At 43.2% G+C, this 25,287-nt stretch overlaps 2 protein-coding genes and 1 long non-coding RNA gene across 6 annotated transcripts in view; 2 read left to right on the top strand and 1 right to left on the bottom strand.

Annotated features, from left to right (window-relative positions):
- The first annotated feature begins 1,263 nt into the window (after positions 1 to 1,263).
- Positions 1,264 to 12,826, top strand: cacng8a (calcium channel, voltage-dependent, gamma subunit 8a). Its single transcript, XM_042077754.1, has 6 exons — positions 1,264 to 1,396; positions 3,830 to 4,131; positions 6,778 to 7,008; positions 8,974 to 9,057; positions 10,915 to 11,055; positions 11,970 to 12,826. The coding sequence occupies exons 2-6, from the start codon at positions 4,098 to 4,100 to the stop codon at positions 12,815 to 12,817; spliced, it is 1,338 nt and encodes a 445-aa protein (XP_041933688.1). The 5' UTR covers positions 1,264 to 1,396; positions 3,830 to 4,097; the 3' UTR covers positions 12,818 to 12,826.
- A 5,223-nt stretch (positions 12,827 to 18,049) lies between these two features.
- On the top strand, positions 18,050 to 20,188 carry LOC121696339. Its single transcript, XR_006026292.1, has 3 exons — positions 18,050 to 18,091; positions 19,696 to 19,729; positions 20,085 to 20,188. It is a non-coding gene; the product is annotated as an uncharacterized LOC121696339 (long non-coding RNA).
- The window catches only part of cacng6a (calcium channel, voltage-dependent, gamma subunit 6a), a 7,537-nt gene continuing 971 nt past the window's right edge, over positions 18,722 to 25,287 (bottom strand). Inside the window, exons 2-6 of one of the 4 annotated variants that reach the window (XM_042077782.1) lie at positions 23,840 to 23,886; positions 23,118 to 23,566; positions 22,078 to 22,152; positions 21,003 to 21,140; positions 18,722 to 20,265 (exon numbers count right to left, since the gene is read on the bottom strand). In XM_042077782.1, coding sequence (XP_041933716.1) covers positions 20,045 to 20,265; positions 21,003 to 21,140; positions 22,078 to 22,152; positions 23,118 to 23,520 — 837 coding nt within the window. In that variant the 5' untranslated portion in view covers positions 23,521 to 23,566; positions 23,840 to 23,886 and the 3' untranslated portion in view covers positions 18,722 to 20,044. The remainder of the gene's footprint in view (positions 20,266 to 21,002; positions 21,141 to 22,077; positions 22,153 to 23,117; positions 23,567 to 23,839; positions 23,887 to 25,287) is intronic. The other 3 variants (XM_042077785.1, XM_042077783.1, XM_042077786.1) reach the window with 3 other exon arrangements.

The raw sequence follows: 25,287 nt of genomic DNA, 5'->3' as shown, positions 1-25,287 counted from the left end.
CTCAAAATTCAAAGAAATTAGTCACAATGAATTTCATGTGTTCAAATACCTTTTGTGAAGGATATCATAAGGTCTTGAGGCAATCTGATAAAAAATGGCATATTTATAGTACAGGGAATGTGTAAATCGGTAATTTTTGACCGGAACAGTGTTAGACGGTGAAGCTCCGTTCTCTCTAACAAACAGAATAGAAACAGGTGGAACTCTGATGGCTTCAAAGCCAGTAACCTGTGTCAGCATCAGCAACCTGTGTTCCAGTTGTTAAGGTTCCTGTCCACTCTCTTGCATCTTTTTGATATTGACTATCCATCCATCAACATTGACATCCCTCACAACAGGAAGAACACATGGAACAGACAAGTGAAAACAAAAAGACTCAAATAATGAAAAGACTCATTTTAAATACAAATAAATATAAATGAGAAAGATAGAAATGATCTAAAATTAGATAAAAACAAACAGAAATGAGAGAGATGGAAAAGAGAGCTGTCATTTATATATAAAAACTTTATTCCAAACCACTGGAAAGAGCTATCAGATTCTAAAAGCATTCTAAAGGAATAGAATGTGCGATGCCATTTCAACACCACCCAGAAAACTGCATGTTTGAACTCCTTAGTTAGCACTGTAATGATGTTGGTCATTCAACAGGAGTCTGTTTTTTTTATCTATTTTTATGTATTTATTTATTTAAAAGGGACAATTCACATTAATTGGCATTTCAATTACACTCAAAATGTAAATGCACCAGAGCAAATAAGCTAATTTTCATCTGCATCTGAGAACTTATCTGTTATAACTATCCATTTTATTGTTAGTGTTATTGATGTACACCTTTGTAAAATGTGCAACACTTGCACAGTTTTTTTTATGTGTATAGGCCTATGTGTGAACATAGGTTTTGGAACAGAAATCCAGAGTTCTTTATACCAGAAGGCCTACTTCAGTCATGCATTTGAATTTGACTTTGACTACTGACTATTCATCAAAGGGGAGACAATATGTAATATATATTGTATATATTGTGTGTAGTTCATGAATGTAATATATTCCTATAAATACAGTTGCTAGTATTAATGTACGTGTTACTGACAGGTTACACACATGGTGAGACAAAGACCTATAGGTACTGACTGTAATCTGAGTTCATGCGCAGGTTACTGTTTCTCACGAGGAACGCTAAAAAAAAAAGAGCACCTCTAAAGTTATCCAATTCATAAAGAAGGGAGTTCGTTTTTAATGGGCTCGTAAAGCAGATATGGCGACACCTCGACGTCTTACTTACACTGCCCACCGCTCTCCCACTCCGTCATCCCCCATCCCCACCGCATCCGTGTGAAGCCCATCAGAAGTCTCACCGAAAGCGCAACAGCAAACAGATGTACAAACAGTGAAGGTAAGACCCAAACTGAAGATGTTTCTTCATGTTCTGTTCAGTTTGTATGAATTATTGTCACTAAAATGTACATCCGATGTCTCTGCCTGCTTGTTAAACACATATGAAAGAAAAGGAGGGGCGTTTGAGTGCGTGAATTGTTTGCTGACAGTTTTCAGGTACACATCTATTGGATGCTGTTCATTTTCTTCAGCGGTTCTGCATTTGACGATTGCGCAAATCCTGTTGTTGATTTTGTGTGCTAATGTGAATTTATATTTCCAATTTAGTGCAAGCAAAATGAATGACATGTAGGCGTTGTTTTTGGTCGTTTATTGATTTTCTGTTAGGAACATAAATTAGGCTACACGGAGCGTGGCAGTAAAACGTTCACAATTACGTTTAAAGGTGGACTTCTGTATTTTGCTAATGTTTATCACAGAAGTATTTTCTTCGATCATTCATAGTTGTCTCCATCAGTTTAATACATGTTTAGACTTTGCTGGTGGTCTCGACACTAGAACAAATCGACACACATCCATGAAAGCCTCAAAGCGTCCATATCAACGACATACAAAGACGGGAACGATACACAAGCGGTCTCTGGCCATAGTAGCACGTTCGTTATCGCTACGTGTTGCAGTGGCGGTGATGCACTAGCAAGGTGTTCCACAGAAAACAATCTCAGTCGCAACGACACTGTGGCCAAGAGCTCTTAACCTGAACCCCATTGATCCCACAGCCATACTGTATCTCGAGGCTTAGCTACATGTGTTACTTTTCACTGCTTTCATAGCATGAAGGTGAACATATAGGTATGGGTTCTCTGTAGTCCATAAATGAGCAAATACAACAAATAAACCACCACAATCCAATATACTTTGCAGGTATATCTTTCTTTAGTGCAACAAAAGGACATAATATGATGTCTTAGAGTGTGTGTCTGTGTGTGTGTGTGTGCGTGTGTGTGTGTGTGTGTGTTTGTGTGTGTGTGTGTGTGTGCGTGTGTGTATGTGTATGTGTGTTTGTGTGTGTTTGTGTGTGTGTGTGTGTTTGTGTGTCTGTGTGCACGCGCACGCTTGTGAGTGTGTGTGTGTGTGTGGTTTCCAACATATGCATGCATGTGTGTCTGTGTGCATTTGTATATATGTTTGTGTGTGTGTGCACTCAGAAGGCAAACACACAAAAACACAATTTCTGTTCCCAGCACAGAGCATTGGCCTGGTGCTATACTGTACCACATCCACCCACCAGCCTGGGTCCAGCTTTGCTTCTAGTTGTGTCCAAATACCACTCATATCCCCTGGCATGTTTGTTTTCCCTGCCATGACCACCATGACCACCCCCCCCCCCCCCCACACACACCCCCAGAGCCTGACTGTCGTCATGGATATGTATCTGTCAGTCTGACCTCACTCCTGCACTGCACTTGACCTCTGACACCAAAGGTCTTTGCTGCTTCTGCCCTTCCTCTTTGTCCTCACAGACATGTCCATGAGGTTTCCATACCCAAGGACTGGACATGAAACATGACCGCTGATGATGGGTCCTGGTGGGGGACACTCAAAACACACTCAAAAGTGTGTGAGCTGGTTTAGCAGAGCAGCTGAGAGTGCTTGTGTATGAGGAGGATGCTGTGTGTGAGCATGACTATGGGTGTACGGCTGTGCATGCTCATATACTTTACTTTAGGGCTTTCAGACATAATATGTGTAAGACCAGAGGTTCTGCGGATGTTAAACAGTGGGGCCGTATATCTGAACAACATAAACGGTCATATGGAAGTCCGAACTTAGCCGGTTGTGTGTATGTTGCTGGCCAGTCCAGCGTATAGGAGGCATGGAAGCTGGGTGTCAGCTTCCCCTCCGCAGGGAGATGTCATACCGCAGGATTCGAACGTCACCGTCCAGTGGTCAAGGACTGTGCATTCATATTTATACACAAGAACCACCACACACACACACACAGACACACACACACACACACACACCACGTCTCACCCTCCTCATCCCTATAACACACACAACCTACCACTACCCTCCCCCCCCCCCCCAACCCCTTCTCATTCTGGCTCTGTTCTCGACTTTGGAATCCACTGTTGCCATGGCGATGGAGCGGAGCACGCTCTTGCTCTCTCTCTCTCTCTCTCTCTCTCTCGCTCACTATGCCTTCTCTTCCTTTTTCATATATGTCTCCTGTCTTTCCACGACTGTGTGGAAGGGAGAGGGACGCAACAACAGCACCAGTTCTCCTGTCACTTTCACAGAGGAATGACAATGTGAAGCAATGTAGAGTGGATGTTTTGCCATGACCATTTTGAAAGCATTAAATAATGATGCTGTCTGATGTGTGCTTTTATGTGTACGTTTGTGTGTGTGTGTGTGTGTGTGTGTGTGTGTGTGTGTGTGTGTGTGTGTGTGTGTGTGTGTGTGTGTGTGTGCATTTCTCCCTCAGGACCAAATCAAGGACTCCTGCCATGAACGTATACTGAGGACAGAAGGAGGAAGCAAAGCAACAAGAAAGATCCTTTCCACCTACAGGCACAGCATAGGGAGAAAAGAAAGAGAGAGAGAGAGAGAGAGAGAGAGAGAGAGAGAGAGAGAGAGAGAGAGAGAGAGAGAGGGGGAAAGAGAGAAAGAAAGAGAGGAGGACAGTCGATGGATACAACCTGGACAGAGGAGACGGCACACTCTTCGGTTAAAGGACTTCGGACTCTTGAAACATGGAGGGAACAGGGAGGGTGCACATGCCTCCAGGTAAAACACACTGGATAGGAACTTACAGTGCAGCACATTGCAAAGACCCCACACATTGCATCACACGAGTACAGTACATTTCCTGTGTGTTAGCCGCATTGTGTATAAACCACAGGACTGTGTTTTATGCAAGTTAAAATAACAAAAACCATATTAATACCATATTAAGTGTCCATGTGTATTGAACCTCATAGCTGAAGAAATTTTGCAAAATCAACCTCGTATATCAATCAACCATGTATAAACCTTGACTAATAGTTGGGAAATTTTCGTGGGTATGGTAGAGTGGCAGTGATGTCATCGACTGATAACCAGTCGACCCATTAGCCGAGTCTGTGACGCTTTGGGTAAAAGCATCTGCTAAATATCAGTCAATGTTAACTTCAAAAGAACTGCTTACATCCATATGCACATGCAAGGCCTTACGTCTACCCAAACATACAGGGCTTTGGACAAAAGCGTCTCATAAATACCATCACATCAACAAATATCCTAACCACATATATCTACTAAAATAGTGAATACATAATATGTACTTGACACTTAACACACCGGCACATTCTTTCTGAATATCTGCATCACTAACTGATGGTATTGATACAACAAATAAACCAAATATACAAGTAGACTAAACATTTTTTTGAGAATTGCCATGTCATTGTTATTAGATTAACTTGCAACTTGCACTACAAATGGACTTTTTCAGTGGTCTTCTGGCGTTCAGACTAGATGGACAATAAGCATACATATATAAGCAAGCTGACAATAAGCTCAGTGATACACCATACATGATCATCTATGACTGACACAAGTCCAGACTGTCCTACTTCGATGATGTTTTCAGCCTGTCGTTGGCTGTCTTGTTTACTCGCCTTCCTCTGTTCTCTCCAGCTGTGAAATCACTGTTGGCAAAATGAAGCTATAGGGGGAAAATGGCCATGACAAGCCTCTTAGGACGGCCCCCTCCATTCCCGCCTGTGGTAGTGTAGTAATGGACTGGCCATTAGTGACCAGAATGACTAAACAATGGTGTCAGTGCAGGAGAGACAGATGATCTCTCTGTTTGTTGCATTTCTCCTTCATCTGAAATGGATGGATTGTACAAGGAAGGGAAGTAGTATTTATAAAGTCTGCACTCTCATCCTCTAGTACGATTGTATTGACAAATGCAGTTGTAATTCCTAGCTAAGGGCTCCTCTGCACTGCAGCTTCAATGTTATTCTCCTTCTGTAAGTCACTTTGGATAAAGGCGTCTGCTAAATTATTAAATATAAATGTAAGTAATATTGTCCATCATCCTCATGTTTTTGGCATTAAGCGTATGACTCATTACACATATGGTTTTTTTGTGATCTGAAGTGAAGAAATTACATTTAATTTAGGAACACGCCAACTTTTGGGAAGATTAGCTCTCCCCAAACCAGTTAGCCTATAGCTAGCCTATAGCTAAAAGGGAGCTATAGGCTAACTGGTCTGACCCACTTCCCGTGAATTATGGCAAGTTGGTTCCTTTTGATTACGTGTGTAACATTCACATGAGCGTTAGTTTTAGCTCTTGAATGGGGGAGTAGTGAGTGATTTCGAGTAACCCAGGCGAAGCCAGCTGTTCGGGGTGAATTATACACAAAACCGCCGCGTATGATGTAGCGCCGCTGACAGTGAAAAGGCCTCTCTTGCTCGGGAAGTGGAAAAAAGGAAAGGCTGTATGATGTAGTTGCCATGGATACAGACAACCTTTTGACCTCCTCGGCTCATTGTGCGGTTAGCGGCCCTCTTGAAAGCTCGCCCATATGGGTGATCGTGAGCTGTGGCTGACCTCCCTCACAATGACCCATCCCTGAGCTAACTGTGGTCCTCGTCCCCCTCACTTACGTCCACTGGGCTCTCAACTACCACTTTCTTGGACCAAGTGCTGTCAAGCTTGAATGTTTACAATTTTCAGGGGCTATCTGTGCTTCTATGATGTCAGCTTTCTAGTGCTCTCCGCTCTCAAATTACCATCTTAGTTCACCCTCTCTCTCTCTCAGTGTAATGTAATGCCACCATCTTGTTTTTCTTTCTCTCTTCCTGTTTGGGTTGGTTTTCTTCTCTCCTTCACTGGTGCCCTTCTCTTCTCTTCCTTGGTTTTCCCTTTTCGCTTCTCCTCTGATCATTTCATTCCTTCTTTCATCCTCTCTTGTGGTCTTCCAACATTTTCTCCTCTTTTTTATTTTCTTTCCCTCCCCTACCTTCTCTTCTATTCTCCTCTTGTCTTTTTTTCTCCTCTATTCTTTCCTCTTCTTTTCTTCTCTTTTCTTCTCATCTGTTCTCTTCTCTTCTATTTGCCTGCTTTCTCTTTTCTTCTCTTCACTCTTTCTTCTTCCTCATCCTCTCCTCTTTCTTCTCCTCTCCTCCCTTATTCTTCCTCTTCTCCACTCTCCTCTTCTCCTCCCCCTCTCTCTCTTCTCCTCTCTTCCTCCTCCTCCTCCTCTCTCTTCTCCTCTCTTCTTCCTCCTCCTCCTCTCCTCTCTCTTCTCCTCACTTCTCTCTTCTCCTTTTTTTCCTCCTCCTTTCCTCTCTCTTTTCCTCCCCTATCTTCTTCTTCCTCCTCTCCTCTCTTCTTCTTCCTCCTCTTCCTCCTCTCTCTCTTGTCCCCTTCACCTCCAGCCATGGTGTGGTGCGAGCGGGGCATCCAGGTCCTGCTCACCACCGTGGGAGCCTTTGCGGCCTTCACCCTGATGACGGTGGCCATCGGCACCGACTACTGGCTCTACGCCCGTGCCTTCATCTGCAACAGCACGGCCAACTCCTCCAATCAGGACGACCCCCACAACAAGGACAAGAAGGACCCAGGCGCCCTCACCCACTCTGGCCTGTGGAGAATCTGCTGTCTAGAGGGTGAGAAGGGACCTTCTTCTCTTACTGTTGAAGGTGATAACATTAGCTAGTGGCTAAGGAACTGAGCTAGCAAGCAGTAGCCAGAAAAGTTCAGAGTTAAATTGCCGGCTGCCACCATTGTGTCCTTGAGCCTTGAAACTGGCCATTGTAAGAAGTAAGTAAGAAGTGGTCAACCCTGGCCTGCCAGCCATGCATCTTCTTCTTCTACCTGTGTGTTTGACAGTGTCACAAGTCCAGCTATCTCCCACCAGTTGTGAGAGACAGTAGTCATAACTGATATGAACCTTAAGCTGCCAATATTTGTATGAATCTGAGGTTTGGTATTGATTTCATGGTGTGCCTCCATTGCTGTGTTTGTCAAAGTCCTGGAGGATCCTTTAATGTACTAAACGGGGATGTAGTGGAGGCTAAACGCAAGTAAACACAGTTTATCCACCTCTGAAATAGAGAAATAGAAATAGAGTTTATCCACCTCTTATTAGAGTTTATCTACCCCTCAAAAGAGTTTATTCACCATTTTGAACAACAACAACAACAACAAGTTTTAACATTCAAAAATCAAAATATTATCCACATTCACAATATGTACACTCTAGGAACCATTTAATACCACTGATATTGTTATAAACATTGGACAATAACCTCCACCATCATCAAACATGTTCAAACATGTTTTTAAAAATCCGATACCGCATAGCGCAGTCCACCTCACAGAATTCATAGATTACCCACCTCTTATTTTACCACTAGATCCCTGGTACTAAACTATTGTATATAGCATTTGAGTACTTGGCAAGGATCATTTGCCCTTTAAATAATTACAGTTTTGTTTGACTAGCATCCTGGTCAGGTCTAGATTCATTGTAATAGATATTTTAGATAATTACATCATTTAGGGAATTGGTGTGTGGATATTAAAGCTATTAGGTGTAGCATGTTCTTGCAATATTGAATGCATTGATTTTTTTTCTAGACTCAGGTCAGTTTGACCTTACCTTGCAGCTACATGCCAAATCCGACTAGCTCTCTGATTGTGTTAGCCCATGGCTACTCTTTGCTTGCTTTAAATAGCATCAGAAACTGCTCAGATCAGTCCATGGCATGCTCTGAAGATTTATGCTCAAACCCCGAGTTATCTCCCGTAGAGACAAGCCGTCATTGTGTTCAAACCGTTTCACGTTTACGCTGATTGACCTACACAGTACTGATGAGCTGTGCAGTGTTCTCTGAAGAGCATGTATTCCCCTGTAATTGCTGGTTGCTGACTGGATCCATGTCAACTCCAGTGAGCCATGGAGAACATCAGAGTAGAGGAGAGCTGAAGGACACATGCACATACACTCTGTGGGTTTGCCGGCTCCTGTGTCTGGTAGCTGGTATCTGGTATCATTGAAGACTATACAGAGACTCAGATTCATTTAATGCGATGTGCATACTGTGCTATCAATCAACACAGTGCACATGTATGACAGAGTGCGTACACACACAAATACATGCACATGCATAAACAATAAACAAACACACACACACACACAGACACTTACAGTATACACACTGACACACACACACACATATGTATATGAATGCATGTTCATTTCGTTTCAAATGCACTTTTCATGTCACCTGTGTTTTTTAAATATGAAGAGCTGTGCAAATCCATTTGCTGCTGAGTGTGAGCTTGCCCTCTGGAAGCCGTACTTGGAAAAAAGAAAACATAAACAGCATCCGCAGAGATGACTATGGGTCAGAGGTCAAAGGTCAAGTGCTTGTCTGTTTACCACATTAAAGCAGAAAAAAACAACCTCAGCAGGATATGAAACAAGCACAGATTAGTTTAATATCAGGATTCCCAAGCATCAAAATAATGACGGCAATGCAGTTAGTCACTGTTTTTATATTTTATCTTGTAGTTGTGTTGTAGATTGGGACACGTTTATGGATACTTTCTCTCTCACTTTTCCCCAGGGTTGAAAAGAGGGGTCTGCTCTCAGATCAATCACTTCCCAGAGGATGCTGATTACGACCAAGATGCTGCAGAATATCTCTTACGTAAGCATCTTTATTTGGATGTGTGTATGTGGGCATGTGTGTGCGTGTGTGTGTGTGTTTGTGTGTGTGTGTGTGTGTGTGTGTGTGTGTGTGTGTGTGTGCATGCCTGTGTGTGTGTGTGTGTGTGTGTGTGTGTGTGTGTGTGTGTGTGTGTTTTGAAAGAGGCCAGACAATTTATTCTAGAAAAGCTACTTTTAAAGGACAATCAAAGGAGACAATCTTTGCCATCTACACTTCCTGCTTTGCTTTGTGCGTTCCTTTCTTCTCTCCAACCTTCTCCTTCTCCATCTCAGCCTCGTTCCTTGCCATTGTCGCTCCTCTCTTTGTGTTCTGACATTTCCCATGATGCTTTGTGCTGTGTGTCACCCTCTTTCTCTCCTCCCGTCCTTCATTTATCCAGCATACACTTGAGTTACCTAACCACCCAACATGGTCTCTATACTAGAAACAAAAGTTTAGAAAGAAGCGTCCTTTAAAGGATTGTAGAAAACATTCTGACAAAGTGTTCTTTGCAGAATTATTTTTGAAGGCTTTTGATCATCATCAGGTTTATCGCAAATAATCCTTCGTATCTAATGGTTTTAATTAGAAGTTATGTTTTGGTAGTTCTGATTCAAAGCCTGTTTAAAAACCTTCACAGTAAATCCTCTGATGAAGCATTCATTATACAGAACCCTTTCAAGGAACCCTGTTGTGTGATGTTTATCCTGAAGTCACATTTCGCTCAAATTGACTGGTTATGTCACTAATTGTTGCCTTGGTGTAAACAGAATCCCTCGGCTGTAAGAGTTCCGGAAGTGTGTACACATCCGTGTTATTGACATTGTCACACATTTACTGAGAGAAACGATGGATTCCTACAGCATAGTGAGCCGTATGTCTCAGACCGTCTCTGTCATTCTGTGGGCGAACTGTCTGAGACTAAGATTAGCTCACTCTCGACCGGTGGTTGCTGAAACCAGCAAAGAGGAGATTTGGATAGAACATAGGCTACTGTATTAGGCTGGTTGTACTTTCAGTCCTAGTAGAACATACACATCGCTGATAGATTCGAACGGTATTAGTTCCACATTGTGTTTCCAATAAACAGTGTGTGTTGTGTAAATAGATATTTCCGATGGAGGTCTTAAGCACAGGAAACCCATGAAGAAACTAGCAGTTATGTCGGGATGAGGGACTGTGAAATGTTAATGGAATTCAGTGGCTTGTAGCGATTTCTAGGGAAGTAACCATTGGCAATGCAAAACTATGTGTGAAAATTAAACTACACTGCACAACCGTCTTATCTAACCAACTGTTATTACTGTAATCTTATATTAAGATCAAAAATCTAGTTGGTATTGTTTTTAGTAAAAAGGGACCTACCTACCATTTTCTCGTACAATCATTTTGACTTCATTTAATAAGAGTTTGACTTATTTTAAGACGTCTTATCGAGGCAAAAAACTCACTGGCAGCCTAATTTGCACTAGATAAATCTTGACTAGATAAACAGTTTGTGTAATCGCAGTCGCACCTTTTGTGATGAGAAAGGATGGGTGACCAGTGAATCACTGTGTTTCTGAATGCTGCTCTAGTGTGATGTGTGTATGTGTGTGTGTGTGTGTATGTATGCTTTAGTGTGTGGTGTGTATCCATGCTTTAGTGTGAGGTGTGTGTGTGTGTGTGTGTGTGTATGTATGCTTTAGTGTGTGGTGTGTATGCATGCTTTAGTTTGAGGTGTGTGTGTGTGTGTGTGTGTGTGTGTGTGTGTGTGTGTGTGTGTGTGTGTGTGTGTGTCTGTGTGTGTTTGTTTGTGTGTGTGTGTGCTCTGTATGAATATTTCCCAGGGAGTTCTGATAGCGTGTGTTTGTGCAGGTGTGGTGCGTGCTTCCAGCATCTTCCCCATCCTGAGCGCCATCCTGCTGCTGCTGGGTGGAGTGTGCGTGGCCTCCAGCCGCTTCTACAAGACCAAGAGGCACATCATTCTTGGAGCAGGCATCCTGTTTGTGGTGGCAGGTATGGTATGGTAGGGTACGGTGCCCCGATGGGGCCAAAATTCACATGTTCACAGAAAGTTGGAGCAGGCACCTTGTTTGTTGTGTGCAGGTATGGTACAATATGGTGCCCCAATACGGCCAAAATTCGCATGTTCACAGGAGTTCACAGGAACTCAAGTTGATAACTGTAGGTGTGGAGTTGAAAGCAAATCAGAGAAGAGGAAGAAGATGCACTTCTTAGATTCAGTGATTGTGGAGAGCATCTGGGTTAATCTCACTGACTCAGAAACAGGGAGTCACTGGACTGGGGTGTTTCCACACGAAATAATTTTGTCAAATAATGAGACACAGCGGCTGTGACATAGTTAAACGCTACATATTGATATCTCTAGAACAGAAAGTCCCATTTTGAAGACTAAGGCAGTAGAATTGGATTCAGATTTATCAAATTCATTGTATGTTACTGTGTTATAATATACTTTAACACTGCAAAAAGCATTGTGTGAATTATTTCAAAATCAGCATTGTTTTCTCAAAATGGTTGTTTTTTTTTTCTACCATAGCCCCTTTTTCAAAATGGTTTTCATTTTCTAGCTTCTGATTGCAGGCAAATCTTTCTCTCTTGAAGTATTTCTTGGAGGAACACTGATAGTTTAATTAGGGTTGTGGAAGCCCAGTGGGCTATATAAGGATTATAATGTGAGTCATGATCACTATATGGAGAGGGTTTGCTCCTGCGTCTGGCTTGAGATCAAGTTACATCAAAAGGGGAACTTGGCACCAACCTTGTTTGATTGGAACGAATTTCACTCCTTACTGTACGTCCTGCGTCCTGATTGTTTTCCTCCCTCATTTTCTCCTTTTCCTCCATTTTTCTCTCTCTGTCCATCCCCTGACCCTTACATCCCCTACCGTCCCCTGCCAACCCGTCAGGCCTGAGCAACATCATCGGTGTGATCGTTTACATCTCGGCGGCGCTAAGCGACATCTCCCCGAAGAAGGACGAGGACAAGAAGTGGCACTACTCGTACGGCTGGTCCTTTTACTTCGGTGGCCTCTCCTTCATCCTGGCCGAGGTGGTGGGCGTGCTGGCGGTCAACATCTACATCGAGCGCAACAAGGAGCTGCGCTGCCGCTCGCGCACCGACCTGCTGCGCACCACCACCTCCGCCATGCTCCGGTTGCCGGGATACCGTTTCCGCCGGCGCTCGCGCTCCAGCTCGCGCTCCACCGACCCCACCGCCCGCTCCCGCGACCCCTCCCCGGGGCCCGCGTCCAAGAACTTCGGCCCGCCCCTGGCGGCGGGCCCTCCGCCGTTCTCCGTGGCGACGCTGCCCAACCCGCACACGCACAGCAGCGGCGGCGGCGGCGGCGTGGGCGACATCTCCATGTACACGCTGTCGCGAAGCGAGAAGCCGCCCATGTACGGCACGGTGGACCGCGCCACACTCTACCAGCTCCACAACTACTTCCCCACCGGCGAGAAGGGCGCCGACGGCAGCAGCGGCGCCAGCGTCCTGATGACCGGCACGTTGCCGTCGCTGTCCAAGTCCAACTTGGCCGCGTCGCTGCAGAGCGCCACCAACACGCTCAACACACTGTCTTCCAGCGGGGGTGGGGGAGGGGGCGGGGGGGGCAGTGTGGGGGGGCAGCAGCCGCCCTCGTCCACCGCCACCATGGAGCGCAACCGCGAGCGCGGCCATGGCACGCTGGACCGCCTCGACCGCAAAGGGGACAGCTCCAATTCCAATACGCTCAACAGGAGGACCACACCCGTCTGACCGCACAAACCGATGAACGAGGGGGGCAGTGAGGGTGGGGGGGTAAAAGGGGGGGGGGTGTTAGACTGGCTGATGAGAAGGACAGAGAGAGAGTTGAAAGACAAACGGAAAGAAGGAGAGATTTGGTTGGCTGAGAACTGGATGACAGGAAGGAAGTATGGATAGCGGGGTGGGACAAAAATAAGAAAGATGGAGGAATTATAGCCATGGCTTGACCAATAGGAGGAGAGGAGAGAGAGGAATTAGAGTTGCTATTCTCACCTCCTTGTCCTCTTCTCTCTTTCTCTATTTTTCAATACAATTAATCTCCAACAGGACTAGAGCAGCATCAATGCCATTATTGAATATTGGTTCATTTAAAAAATGCACATATGTCTGTAATGGTGATCTTTCATTCCTAGTGCTTTATCAATAGGTTATTCAGACCTATCTTCTTATTAGCAATTTGCTGTTGTTTTTAATTGTAGATATAATAGTTAGGGTAAATGGTTTTTTGTAAGGGTCCAATTTTCTGTTCAAGGATTTTAGCTGTGGAATCTTGCACAGTGACACTACATAGTAAGATGTCATTTAGCATGTGGGCAAAATGTGAGAGAGTGTTAAGTACATGTGTATAAGCATTAATTTATATATTGATTTTGTTATATTACTAGAATTAATAATATTGATTTTTTGAGGACACATCATTTAGATCAGTGTTTTCTATTATTGTAATTGAAAAGTGTGCTAGTTGTTAGACTTTTATATGACTATGTCATTTATTTATTGATGGTTGTACTGTTGATGATCATGATTACAAGCTATTATGACATGACGTGAACTGTATGTGTCGTGTAAGAAGCAGGACAAATGGGACGCCAGGTCAAAGTTAACATTCCTTTGCTTTTTGGACTCGATTTAAATTCTGTGGACATTTATGATGGGGGAGCAATATCAATAATAACTAAACAAACCTCACCAGTATGATTAAAAAAAAAGAAAATGAAAAAAATCTTCATAAAATATAATTCATTATATAAACATTATATCTATATCTATATAATGTGGAATACTTTTTTGAAAAATAAAAAATGATATATTCTACGTCTGTGTCCTTGGCAGATACTGTCTGTGTATTCAGAGGGTAGTTGCTTGAGCTTACATTGGCCTGGATAAAAATATGAGATATGTACAGAGATAATAGCATTTTTTATATGTGTGTGTATGTGTACGTGTGTGTGTGTGTGTGTGTGTGTGTGTGTGTGTCTGTGCGCATGTGCATATGTGTGTGTGTACTGTATGTGTGTGTGTTTGTATGCAAGCATTTCAGGACATTTGATTGGTTTATATGAGCATTAATTGTGTTACGTATATAGTCTCTATCTCTGTGCTCTCTAGGCTATAGCAGGTGTGTGTGTGTGTGTGTGTGTGTGTGTGTGTGTGTGTGTGTGTCAATGACTTGTAGGCAAAAATATGTACAGAGCACATGTACACCTTTCTAGCACTTACAGTACGGCAACCTTCTTCACTATCCTGACTAACCCTCGTCTTTTTCCCCTGAATTAATCTCGCTTGGACTGACATTCTGTTCGATGCAAGTAGTACTGATTGCTGCACTGACATGTACTAGTCGCACCATACCTGTTTGTTCCCTTTTTTTGTAAGTCGCTTTGGATAAATGCGTCAGCTAAATGACTAAATGGAAATGTCTAAATGCGAATGTGTTTGTATGGATGAAGGCCATGGCTTGGAATTTGCGTGGACACATTCTGGGCACTGATGAAGGGGTAATGCTGGGGGCTTTGTGCAGGTGCTTGCAGCCTGGCCCTGTCTGATGTAAAAGGGAATACGGTAAGCGGAGTGCTGGCAGTGTGTGTGTGTGTAGGTGTTCATTTGGGCTGAATGACAGAGATTCCCTGTGTTTGTGGAAGAGGAAAAGACATGAGGAGGAGGTGGTGTGTGTAGGTGGTGTTGGCTTGTTAGCGATTGGGGATAGAGATTGATGTCTGCCGCCACTTACTGTACCTTAATGATAGCAAGAATGTGATATGCTGCTGTTATTTTTTTTCTGTTTGCTGTTCTCTCTTTTGTTCTACTCACACGACTTCTGCTCTGACTCAGGGGGCCAGAACGGCATCTGAGTCAATAGGGGATTTAGTGTGATGGCTTGCTCTTTTGCCAGCTGGCTAATACCCATACACAAGGGACGCCTGAATACATACCCAAACATGCTTTTTTGGAAGCAGAAAGGGTTTCAGGTGGAGGTAAACGGCAAATGAGCTCCCTGGCTTCTCCTGTTACAGAGAGATATTGGAAATGTACCACATATTCCTATTTGTGGATGTGTGCATATCCAATGACAGACCAATATGACCTGAATGTCTTTGTGATTTTAAATATATAAGAATGATACAAGTCAATATAATTTAGTAGCTAGAATACATAAAATAATCCATGTAAAATACTGAGTTGTGAAGATAAGGGGGCCTGGTTAAATATCCGTTAGTAAATTATGTTTTTCTGAGAGATGTCCCTACAAGACAAATTTGCCAGAAGGAAAAGATGAACCCAAGAATATCTTAAGTCCTGAAATATTTTCATCCGTAGCCTCTGGGGACTCTCTTGAAGTCTTTCTTTTTAAGCCAGAGCCACACTTATGTTTTACTGTACTTATCTGCACTTAGTACAAATTGCCACACACACACACACACACATATATATGTATATATATATATGTGTACATGTGTATATATATATGTGTATATACATATGTATGTATAAGGTGTGTGTGTGTGTATTGCTAGTTAGATGTAAATTGTTTTTCCCCAAGTGAAAAAGTATATCACATTAGTTTTATTTAATAGTGAAAGACTTACTCTGTTCCCAATGGCTATGCATTGTAATTGCTAAATAATGGACTGCGAGAACACCTGATTGCTTTGACCCCTGAACTTAGAACAACTTGATATACTGTGCAGCATCAATTTCTCCCCACATCCTAATTTAGACTGTGAGCTGTTCTTTATTTGTCAGAGGCAAAGGTCAGCCAGTTGCAAATTGTAAGCGTTTGTGCACATAGCATAATTGCAATTAGGTTAAAAAATCTGACATTTAACTTGTAGATACAAGGCTCTTTGCAGATCCAGAAATGCTTGGTAATATCTATCTGAAGTCAGGTTATTGATCTTTAAATCAGTTAAATATTTTTTTATTGCACTACAGTGCATAGTTGTCTGAAATTATGCAGTCAGGTGCTTCCCATGATCATTTGTGTATCCACACAGATAATGAGCCGTTGTGTTTTTAAGTCAAATCAATGAAAGGGGTCATGACCCCATGACCTCTAGGTCATAGGTACCCTGTGTCCAAATACGCAGAGAGTTCAGGTCACTTAACCTCCACTATCTCTGTCAGTGTTACTCTTCAGTGTGTCTGGCCGAAATAATAAGCATTACAAAAGCGCTGGCTTTTTAATGAGCTGGCGGTCACCTCAGGGGAGCGCTGATACTGTAGGCAAGGGAGCGTCTGCTCTGCTTGTCCTCACTTTGTCCCCCCTGAGGAAGACGGGACAAGGACAGGTGACCCCTTAAGGTCCTGCTAGATCAGCAGTGGCGTCACAGGAAGATAAGTTACAAGAGAACCGACCCCCCCCCCCCACCCCCCACAGACCTGTTCCTACAGTTCTGAAGTCTGCCGACACATGCAAGCATATTAGTGTGTGAATAAACACACTCAGACACAGAAAATGAACACACAAACACACACACACACACACACACACACACACACCTGCATTCAGGAGTACATACAAATCAACTTTGATGCATGTGGATCACGTAGTGCGTGCGTGCGTGCGTGCCTGCCTGCCTGCCTGCATGCGCGTGTGTGTGTTTGCATTTAGCAAAATGTGATTGAAGTGTAAATGATCCCTCCGAGAGAGTCACAGACACATTTCTGCTTGCAGCTAAGAAATAGAGTGTACTGTACATGCAGATATACTCTACTCCTTTGCTTGCTTGTCCTAAAGACACACACACACACACACACACACACACACACACACACACACACACACACAGACAGACACACAAACATGTCCCAAGGCTTTCTGGGAAACAGAGACACCCTCTCATTCCCAGGTCAATGCAAGCGGCCAGACAGTAGGTTTCTGATGCGATTAGAAGTGATACACAGTGAGTGGACACCACTGTGGGTATTTGGTTACGCAGAGGGTGGGAACAGTGTGTTTCCATCGTGTGTGACAAACGGGAAATAGCTTGTGCGTTTCTGAGTAGGCCTGTGAATGTGTGTGAGTGTGTGTGAGAGAGAGTGTGTGTGTGTTATGTTTGTGTATGTGTGTGTGTGTGTGTAGGGGTGTTTGGGTCTGCACTTGTATGTGTGTGGGTCTGAAATAAGGCTAGAGGTTAAAACAGCACAGAAAGTGACCATAAATCTGTGGAGGAGGTCAATAGACCTACAATGCACAACAGGGACAGCCAGGTTGGTCTCACAGAGAAGAGGGGCAGCAGGTTATGTGGGAGATGGCGCAAGTCAAATCATAGTAGAATGATGTGCAAAAAGCTGAAGTGGACAGTGAAGGTGTGGAATGAAGGTTTTTATATATGTATGTATTTATTTATTTATTTATTTATCAACATGACATTGGCAGGGTTAAAACTGACAGATGGAGTTTGAGAGAAAAAGCAGCAGTGTGCCTGGGGTGCAGAAAGAGGGAGAGAGAGAGAGAGAGAGAGAGAGAGAGAGAGAGTAGCAACACTGTATATGTGGAGAGGTTAATGATGAAAGTGAGACAGGGTGAATGTGGGCTGTGTGTGTGTGTGTGTGTGTGTGTGTGTGTGTGTGTGTGTGTGTGTGTGTGTGTGTGTGTGTGTGTGTGCGTACGTGAGTGTGTGTGAGTGTGTGTGTGTGTGTGTGTGTGTGTGTGTGTGTGTGTGTGTGTGAGTGTGTGTGTGTGTGTGTGTGTGTGTGTGTGTGTGTGTGTGTGTGTGTGTGTGTGTTGGGGTGGTGAGGGGGGAGGCAGACAGAAACAGCTGTAGGGTGGGAGGTGAACCGTATCAAGTTGGAGAAGTTGAGAGAGAGAGAGAGAGAGAGAGAGAGAGAGAGGGAGAGAGAGAGAGAGAGAGATAGCTGCAGAGTGAAGACAGTGGGGTGACAGGGTGGGGGGGTCGGGAGACACCCAATACAGGATAAACATGGATGGCGGAGAAACGAGCATCTGACCCTGCGTCTGGACACACACTGGGGTCAGTCAAGATGGAAAACTGGAGCATGTGGGTATGTGGATGGTGGTGGTGAGGGGGTATGTGTTGCTGGAGAGATTTATTTTATTTGGGGGGAGGAGGGTTTAGGTGGGCTGGGTTTAGTTAGAGATACAGGGATCCAGGTTTGTGTTTCTAAAAGCCACTTTAGCATGATTCGCCACACTCTAAATTTAGGGCAAGCTCGTGGGGAGAGAGGGAGTGATAGAGAGAGAGAGGGAGAGAGAGAGGGAGAGAGAATCTGTAAAAAGGTCAAGATGGCATTAAGCCTTCTGTGCTTTTCCCATGTGTGTGTGTGTGTGTGTGTGTGTGTGTGGGTGTGTGTGTGGTCTGTTACTGTAGAAAACACAGTATGTGTGGTGTGGTGAGTGAGTGTGTGTGTGTGTGTGTGTTTGTGTGTTTGTGTGTCTGTTACTGTAGAAAGCACAGTGTGTGTGTGTGTGTGTGTGTGTGTGTGTGTGTGTGTGGTCTGTTACTGTAGAAAGCACAGTGTGTGTGTGTGTGTGTGTGTGTGTGTGTGTGTGTGTGTGTGTGTGTGTGTGTGTGTGTGTGTGTATGTGTGTGCGGTCTGTTACTGTAGAAAGCACAGTGTGTGTGGTGTGTGTGTGTGTGCTCTACCAAAGATCAGCCAAACAGTAGAGCAAGGGTGATGTCACAGTGTCTTTATTCACATGTTAACATCATTCATGGTGCATCCTGACTCAGATGGCTGTATTGGAAAAGACTTAGCATCCAAATCACAGCAAGACAGAATTTTAAGAATATCAAATCTGTAAATACGCTATGGAAATGTGCAGTATTCCATTAAAAGCTGTTCTTCACAGCCCTTTGGTTAGACATGTATGTCTATGGCTTACATACAGTTTGCATTGTTCAGGTATAAAGTGCTTTGTTGCTGTTGCTAATCTAGATGGCATTAATGATTGTCAAATATAATTGATTAAGCATTATTTTTAAACCATTACACAGGTCATTGGTTCAACAGATGAAATCATATGAATACTTAGATTGACCATGTATCAGACATTTGAGATTCTATATTACTTTTATATGATTTTAAAATAAATGTAGTTCAAATAGTGAGTAGGGAGAAAAAAGTGACCTTTGAGATGTACAAGGCACAGAAAGAACCATACAATAAAACATTGTTTAGCATAAGCAAAGCTATAAAGTGTCACAAATTGAATTGCGAGGTTACCTCATGGTAAGGATACTGCTAAGGACACATGGTAAGGACACTAAACTTGAACCCTGGTTTATAGGACAACATAACCATGTCATGCTCTTGTAATGACAGATGTCAAACATGTAATAGTAAATGTCTAATGGTGTATCAGTATAATATCACCATACACCAGTCATGACATGTTGTACTATGACAGCTATGTGACAATAACATGTACATTTAAAGACCATTCATGATTGGCCATCAGCAGATGACGTTGACTACAACATGTTTACGACACTTCTGTTAGTCTTGCTTAAAGGAGAACTCAGGCCATTTTAAAGTCATGCCCCCAGAGAGTAGCACTGCCTGGCTGCTCTAGTTGTTGACTGCAGCAGCTCGATCTTGGTAACACCGATTTTTTTGTTTTGTTTTGTTTTGTTTTGTACCAACAGTGCGAGAAGAGAAAAGAGATCTATGTGAAACATTGTGAGTTTTCTTTTAGACTGTATGAAGCCTGGTTTCAAATAAACTGTTATTGTACTGTGGGGGGCTTGCAATGACGGTACAAAAGACATATCCAACATGTTACAAACACTGACATACTGTAAATGCTTAAAACATTCAAATAAGATATAAGGAATGTACAATTACATATTAATTACAAAATCACTTGAGCTAAAATAAAGTCTTAAAATGCAAGTAATTCAACTACCACACACCACACATACACCTTCAAGTAGAACGAAATATGCAGTGTGACATTGTACAAAATATTTATAAAAGTCAGTAGTAATAGGTGTACTAACTCTCTGCGTCCTTATTTGACATACACTTCTGCCAGGGACTGTAGGGTAGCGCCTGGAGCAGGAAGAGGATCCCGCCAATTATGAGCAGGGTGGCAGCACAGGCCGACAAACTCACTGACCACGAGAGCTCATGATGCAGCGGCACTGTGTGGTCACTCGCCAACAACGCCAGCACCGATTGGTGGAAAACAATGAGTGACAGCAGAAGCAGGATGCCTACAGTAAAGAAGAGAAAGTCACAAGAACAGTTATTTATTACATTTTTCTCTCTAATACTTTCTAATTCTTACTTATTCATTTGGCTGACGATTGTGACTAACATATGGCAATTATTACAAGGGCCCTGGAGGAACTCGGGGTTAAGTGCCTTGCTTAGAGGCACAACAGTGGCAAACCCACAACTTTTCTGGCTTCTGCATGTTAGCCCAGCTCCTTAGCCATGATGCTACCTCTGCCCTTCTAGATTTCATTCAGTTATTTAAATCCATTTTGATATCTTGAAAGACATTTTTTGAACCCTCCAGAACCATGCTATAAATATGAACTGTATAGATGTTCTGTCAAAGTTCAGTCAGTGTTCAGTGATGCAATGTGTCATGTCATCGTAATTGATAATTGAATGATAGTGATGCAATAACAGCTTAGTTAAAGAGAGGGCCATTTTAAGCCATCTGACTTTCTGAAAGCTGTCACTACATATTTATGAGATGTTAGACATGGCTATGTCAATCTTATAGGTCTCCAATGATGAGCGTTCAAGTAAAGTGTAATTCTGTGCAGTAAAGTGTGTTTCAGTGCAGTAATGTGTGGTTCTGTGCAGTAACATGTAGCCTAGTTCTGTGCAGGAAAGAGTGGTTCTATGCGGTAAAGTGCACTGTAGCTCTGTGCAGTCACGTGTAGTTCTGTACAGTAAGGTGAAGTTCTGGTGGGCTAATGTTAAGCTGGAGCCTCACCAGACAGTGTGAAGCAGACGGAGGCGGGCTTCAGGAAGAAGGGCACGCGTTTACTGATGGCCATGGTTATGCAGATGGCGCCCATGGACATGAGGAAGAGGCTGAAGATGGCCATGAGACCTGTCGCCGTGCTAAGTCCTGGAGAGGAGAAACAGATATCATCTGAAAAGGGAGATTCCAATATTCTGCTGAAAAAGTGTTATGGCAGTTGGGTCTAGGACTAGCATTGGAATCCTATGGAAGAAGTGGCTAAAGTACTGTACCCTGAATAAAACTTATTTTGTGAAACCAGTTGGGCCTCTTTCTATTAAACTACCAATGTTATAATTATTCTTTATGACATCTAACATCTTTCCACAGCTTAAGGCATACTAAGGTCTAAAATGATGATGAAAAAATATTGTTTGTGAGACAAGTGACAGTTTTATTCATGTAAGTGAATGTGATTTCTTTTTAGGTTAGGTGTCGCCTGAGAATTTACCATATTTGATTGGTTGGTGAGTGATACATGTGACCCAAGCTACAGTAGTTAGCCAAACACCACCCTTTAGTAATTTCATAATATTATTTCATGTGTTTTACGTTTGCTGTGTTCAAAATGGTGGACCAAACACTCTGTTAATGCTGCAGGTAGAGCTGCCCCTCCTGTCCTCGTTCTGTCATAAAGTGACTCTCAGCCGTACGAGAAAGACCTACATGGTGAATCACTCTCTGGTGATCATTTAGTAGAATTGATAGCAGATATTGAGGGACAGCTTATTGTTAGTTGGAATACCAATTTGACAAGACCTATAGACCCTTTCAACAATAAAAACAAAAACAATGCTTGAACGTTCTATTTGGTTCCCAATCTACTTCCTCTGCATTAAGATAACATATGGAATGTTAAAACAGAAGCCTTGTGGGGCCAACTATGATGCTGATAACGGAACTGGAAAATGCACAACTGTCGATGGAGAGAATGAGGGGGAGACAGAGAAAAGAGAGAGATGTGTCTGTGAATGTGTGTGGGAGTGAAGGAGGGAGGGAGGGAGAGGGGAGGAGGATGGAGAGGAGGGCTGGATGGCTGACTCACTCTTGTCCGTCGTCTTTTGAAACAGAACCGCATTCTCTCCGGTGGTGAAGAACTTGAAGAAGGTGCAGTTAGATTCTCGAGTGGAGAGAGAGAGGTGGGGAGAGAGGTAAAGGGCACAGCAGTGCGGCTAGTCACACACACACACATACACACACACACACACACTCACAATGCACACACGCACATACAAACAAACACACACACAATGCACACACACACATACAAACAAACACACACGCACACACACACAATGCACACACGCACATACAAACACACACACATACATACACAAACACCCTCTGTCACACACAGACATACACACACACATTTTCATCAGAAGAATCATGCATATTGTATAGAATGACACATATTACAGTAATTCATGTTGCAGCAGTAACTGATAACGCTGGTTATCATTAGCATTAGTGCTCCCATTTTGATGTGTGATTCCAGGCAGGTTTGTTGTTTTGAGTTGTCAATCTGATCAGTGTAGCATTTTAGCTGTGAGGGGTTGACAAACGAGGTCTGATGGAGTTTGTATCACTTAGATGAACTGCCATAAATATGCTCTAAAATGTAAGCATTCCAAACACATTTCTCCGTCAGCTCTTCCAGGAATATGCCGTGTGCCATGCATAAGTATTAGACATGCTGCTGTTTTTACGGCATGGGTTTCCACATTCATCCTCTAGAAATCTACCTTCATTCCCCTGCCTCTGAAGACGCTCCAAAAGGATCAGCTTTTCAACTTTTAGTTGAATATTATTAAACCAGCCATCCTGAATTAGTTAGTTATGTATTTGTATGGTACATATTAGTTGAATATTATTAAACCAGCCATCCTGAATTAGTTAGTTATGTATTTGTATTGTGTATGTCAATACGTCAGCCAAATGTAATGTAATGTAGTGTAATGTAATGTCAATTATTAGCTGCAATCAACCGTTTTGATGGCCAAAATGACAGGTCACTGTTGTGTCACCCATGCACTGCTAGTCCATGACCACCACAGCATGTAGCGTGTGAGGACCGGGGCGTACCTCCCGGCAGATCCGCGGGGCCGCAGCTCTCCCTTTCTGGGTCGACGTCGGCCACCCACAGGGACTTGACGCAGCTCTTCCACAGGCCGTAGTGCGCCACCAGACAGGTGTGGTTGCTGGAGAAGCTCTTGGATGGCGCCAGCTCCGCCCAGAACTCCGTGCCCACGCCGAGCACGGCCAGCACGATGCCCACCACCGCCACAAAGAACGCCAGCTTGATCTTGCCCTCCTGGCTCTCGCTCATGCCGGCCCTGGAAGCAGTCGCCGAGGCGGTGCGCGCCCGCCGCTTGGCCCCCCCGTGAGCCCCGCTCTTCAGGCCCGGAGCCCCCGCAGGTCCAGGGTTCACCCCTCCGGGCCCAGACGTCCTCCCCTCGTCATCGTGGATGTAGAAGGTGGACCACATGCCTGCCGAGCTGTGTCAGGGACGGCCTGCTGAGACCTGTTGGAACCTGGAGCCAATTAGGGACTAGTTTATTTGTAATACTGGAACCTGGAGCCAATTAGGGACTAGTTTATTTGTAATACTGGAACCTGGAGCCAATTAGGGAATAGTTTATTTATAATACTGGAACCAATTAGGGACTAGTTTATTTATAATACTGGAACCAAGGGTAAGAGCCAACTGAGACTAGTTCATTTGTAATAATAATTTATTTAAAAACAGTTAAAATGGTAAAGAGAAAGGATTGATATAAATGAGACAAAGGAGATATATTTATTACCTGTCAGGAACGGCCTGTACTGGTAAGACCTACTGGAACCAGGTGTACTGTAAGAGCCAATTAGGGACTAGTTAATTTGTAATAAAGATTTAGTCAAAAACAATTACTATGGTTAAGACAATTTCATGATTATTCATCAGGAGTGTATTGGTGACTTTCATTGAAAGTGTTACCCATAATTTAGTAATGTATAGACACTAAAATCAATTCTGTATTTTGAGCATCCAGCTATATAGTACTACGTCAATGTGAAACTGATAACTGATGACCATGCCGTACAGGTGCATGCATAATTCTGTGTTCTAAGTAAACATTTTAAAATATTTTCTGATATTGCTCACGTCTCAAATACCAGTTGTTAGAACGGAGCAATATGACTAGTCATTGAGGAATGACTGATAATGACTGACTCTTCTCTATTATTGTGTTACATGCTCCAACTGTAAAGCACTTTGATCTGCATTTTGTGTATGAAAGGTGCTATGGACCCTTTCAAGAGAGTTCCATTATCAGCATCATAGTTGGCCCCACAAGACTTCCGTTGTAACATTCCATATGTTATCTTAATGCAGAGGAAGTAGATTGGGGCCCAAATAGAACGTTCAAGCATTGTTTTTGTTTTTATTGTTGAAAGGGTCTATACAAGTAAAGCTTATTATTATTATATTATTATTATTACTCCAAGAATACGTCAAAGGAGATATTTCTGCCGTGTGTGTGTGTGTGTGTGTGTGTGTGTGTGAGAGAGAGAGAGAGAGATTTCTGCCCTGTCTATGCCTGGAGTGTAGAGAGTTTATAAAGTATGCGTGTCTTGTAAGTTGGAAGCCATATTTGATGGTAAATTCCTTTGAAGATCCTCTAACTTCACTGCACTGGTAAAAGCTTGATCACTGCAACATAGAGTGCCATTTTCCAAAGAGTGTGAGAGAATGACTCTCTCTCTCTCTCTCTCACACACACACACACACACACACACACACATAAACAGACAGAGAAAGAGAGAGAGACATATGTGCATGTTTGTGTGCTTGAGGGAGACATAGAGACAGCAAGATCGTTTGAGTAAAATCAAATCAGGAAGGTAATGACACAATATGTATGCCTGTCAAAACATTATTACTGGCTCCATGTCATACATGCACCGTATGGCTCTGCACGTATGAGATCATGTGTGCCTGAGGATTGTGAAATAGCTTATCTCATGTTTTAGTCAAGGCATCGTGTTGACTCGCCTGTAATAGATCACCCCTTTTGACAGCTAGCCCTCTAAATATGTAGCAGCCCTTCCCCTCTGACACTCTGTACAACTGAGTGTATGGTACGGTGGTTAATGCATGCAAATGCTAGTATCACAGAAGTCATCTCATGTTAGTGTGTTTGTGCGCTTTTAAAAAACTGAAAAAGTGTGTAGGGTGGACATGTGGTTCACGAGAAACCAGGCGGAACAG

This window comes from Alosa sapidissima, chromosome 21 (genome assembly GCF_018492685.1).
Source record: "Alosa sapidissima isolate fAloSap1 chromosome 21, fAloSap1.pri, whole genome shotgun sequence".
NCBI classification, from domain to species: Eukaryota; Metazoa; Chordata; class Actinopteri; order Clupeiformes; family Clupeidae; genus Alosa; species Alosa sapidissima.
The sequence above is the reverse complement of the archived record's forward strand: the minus strand, read 5'-3'. Positions and strand labels throughout refer to the sequence as shown.

What these genes read in the sequence shown, in the direction of transcription:
- cacng8a (XM_042077754.1), top strand. Translation starts at nt 4,098, where the DNA reads ATGGAGGGAACAGGGAGGGTGCACATGCCTCCAG. An exon ending in TGCTGCAGAATATCTCTTAC is followed by an intron (nt 9,058 to 10,914) that starts GTAAGCATCTTT and finishes GTGTTTGTGCAG; the next exon opens with GTGTGGTGCGTGCTTCCAGC. An exon ending in CATCCTGTTTGTGGTGGCAG is followed by an intron (nt 11,056 to 11,969) that starts GTATGGTATGGT and finishes CCAACCCGTCAG; the next exon opens with GCCTGAGCAACATCATCGGT.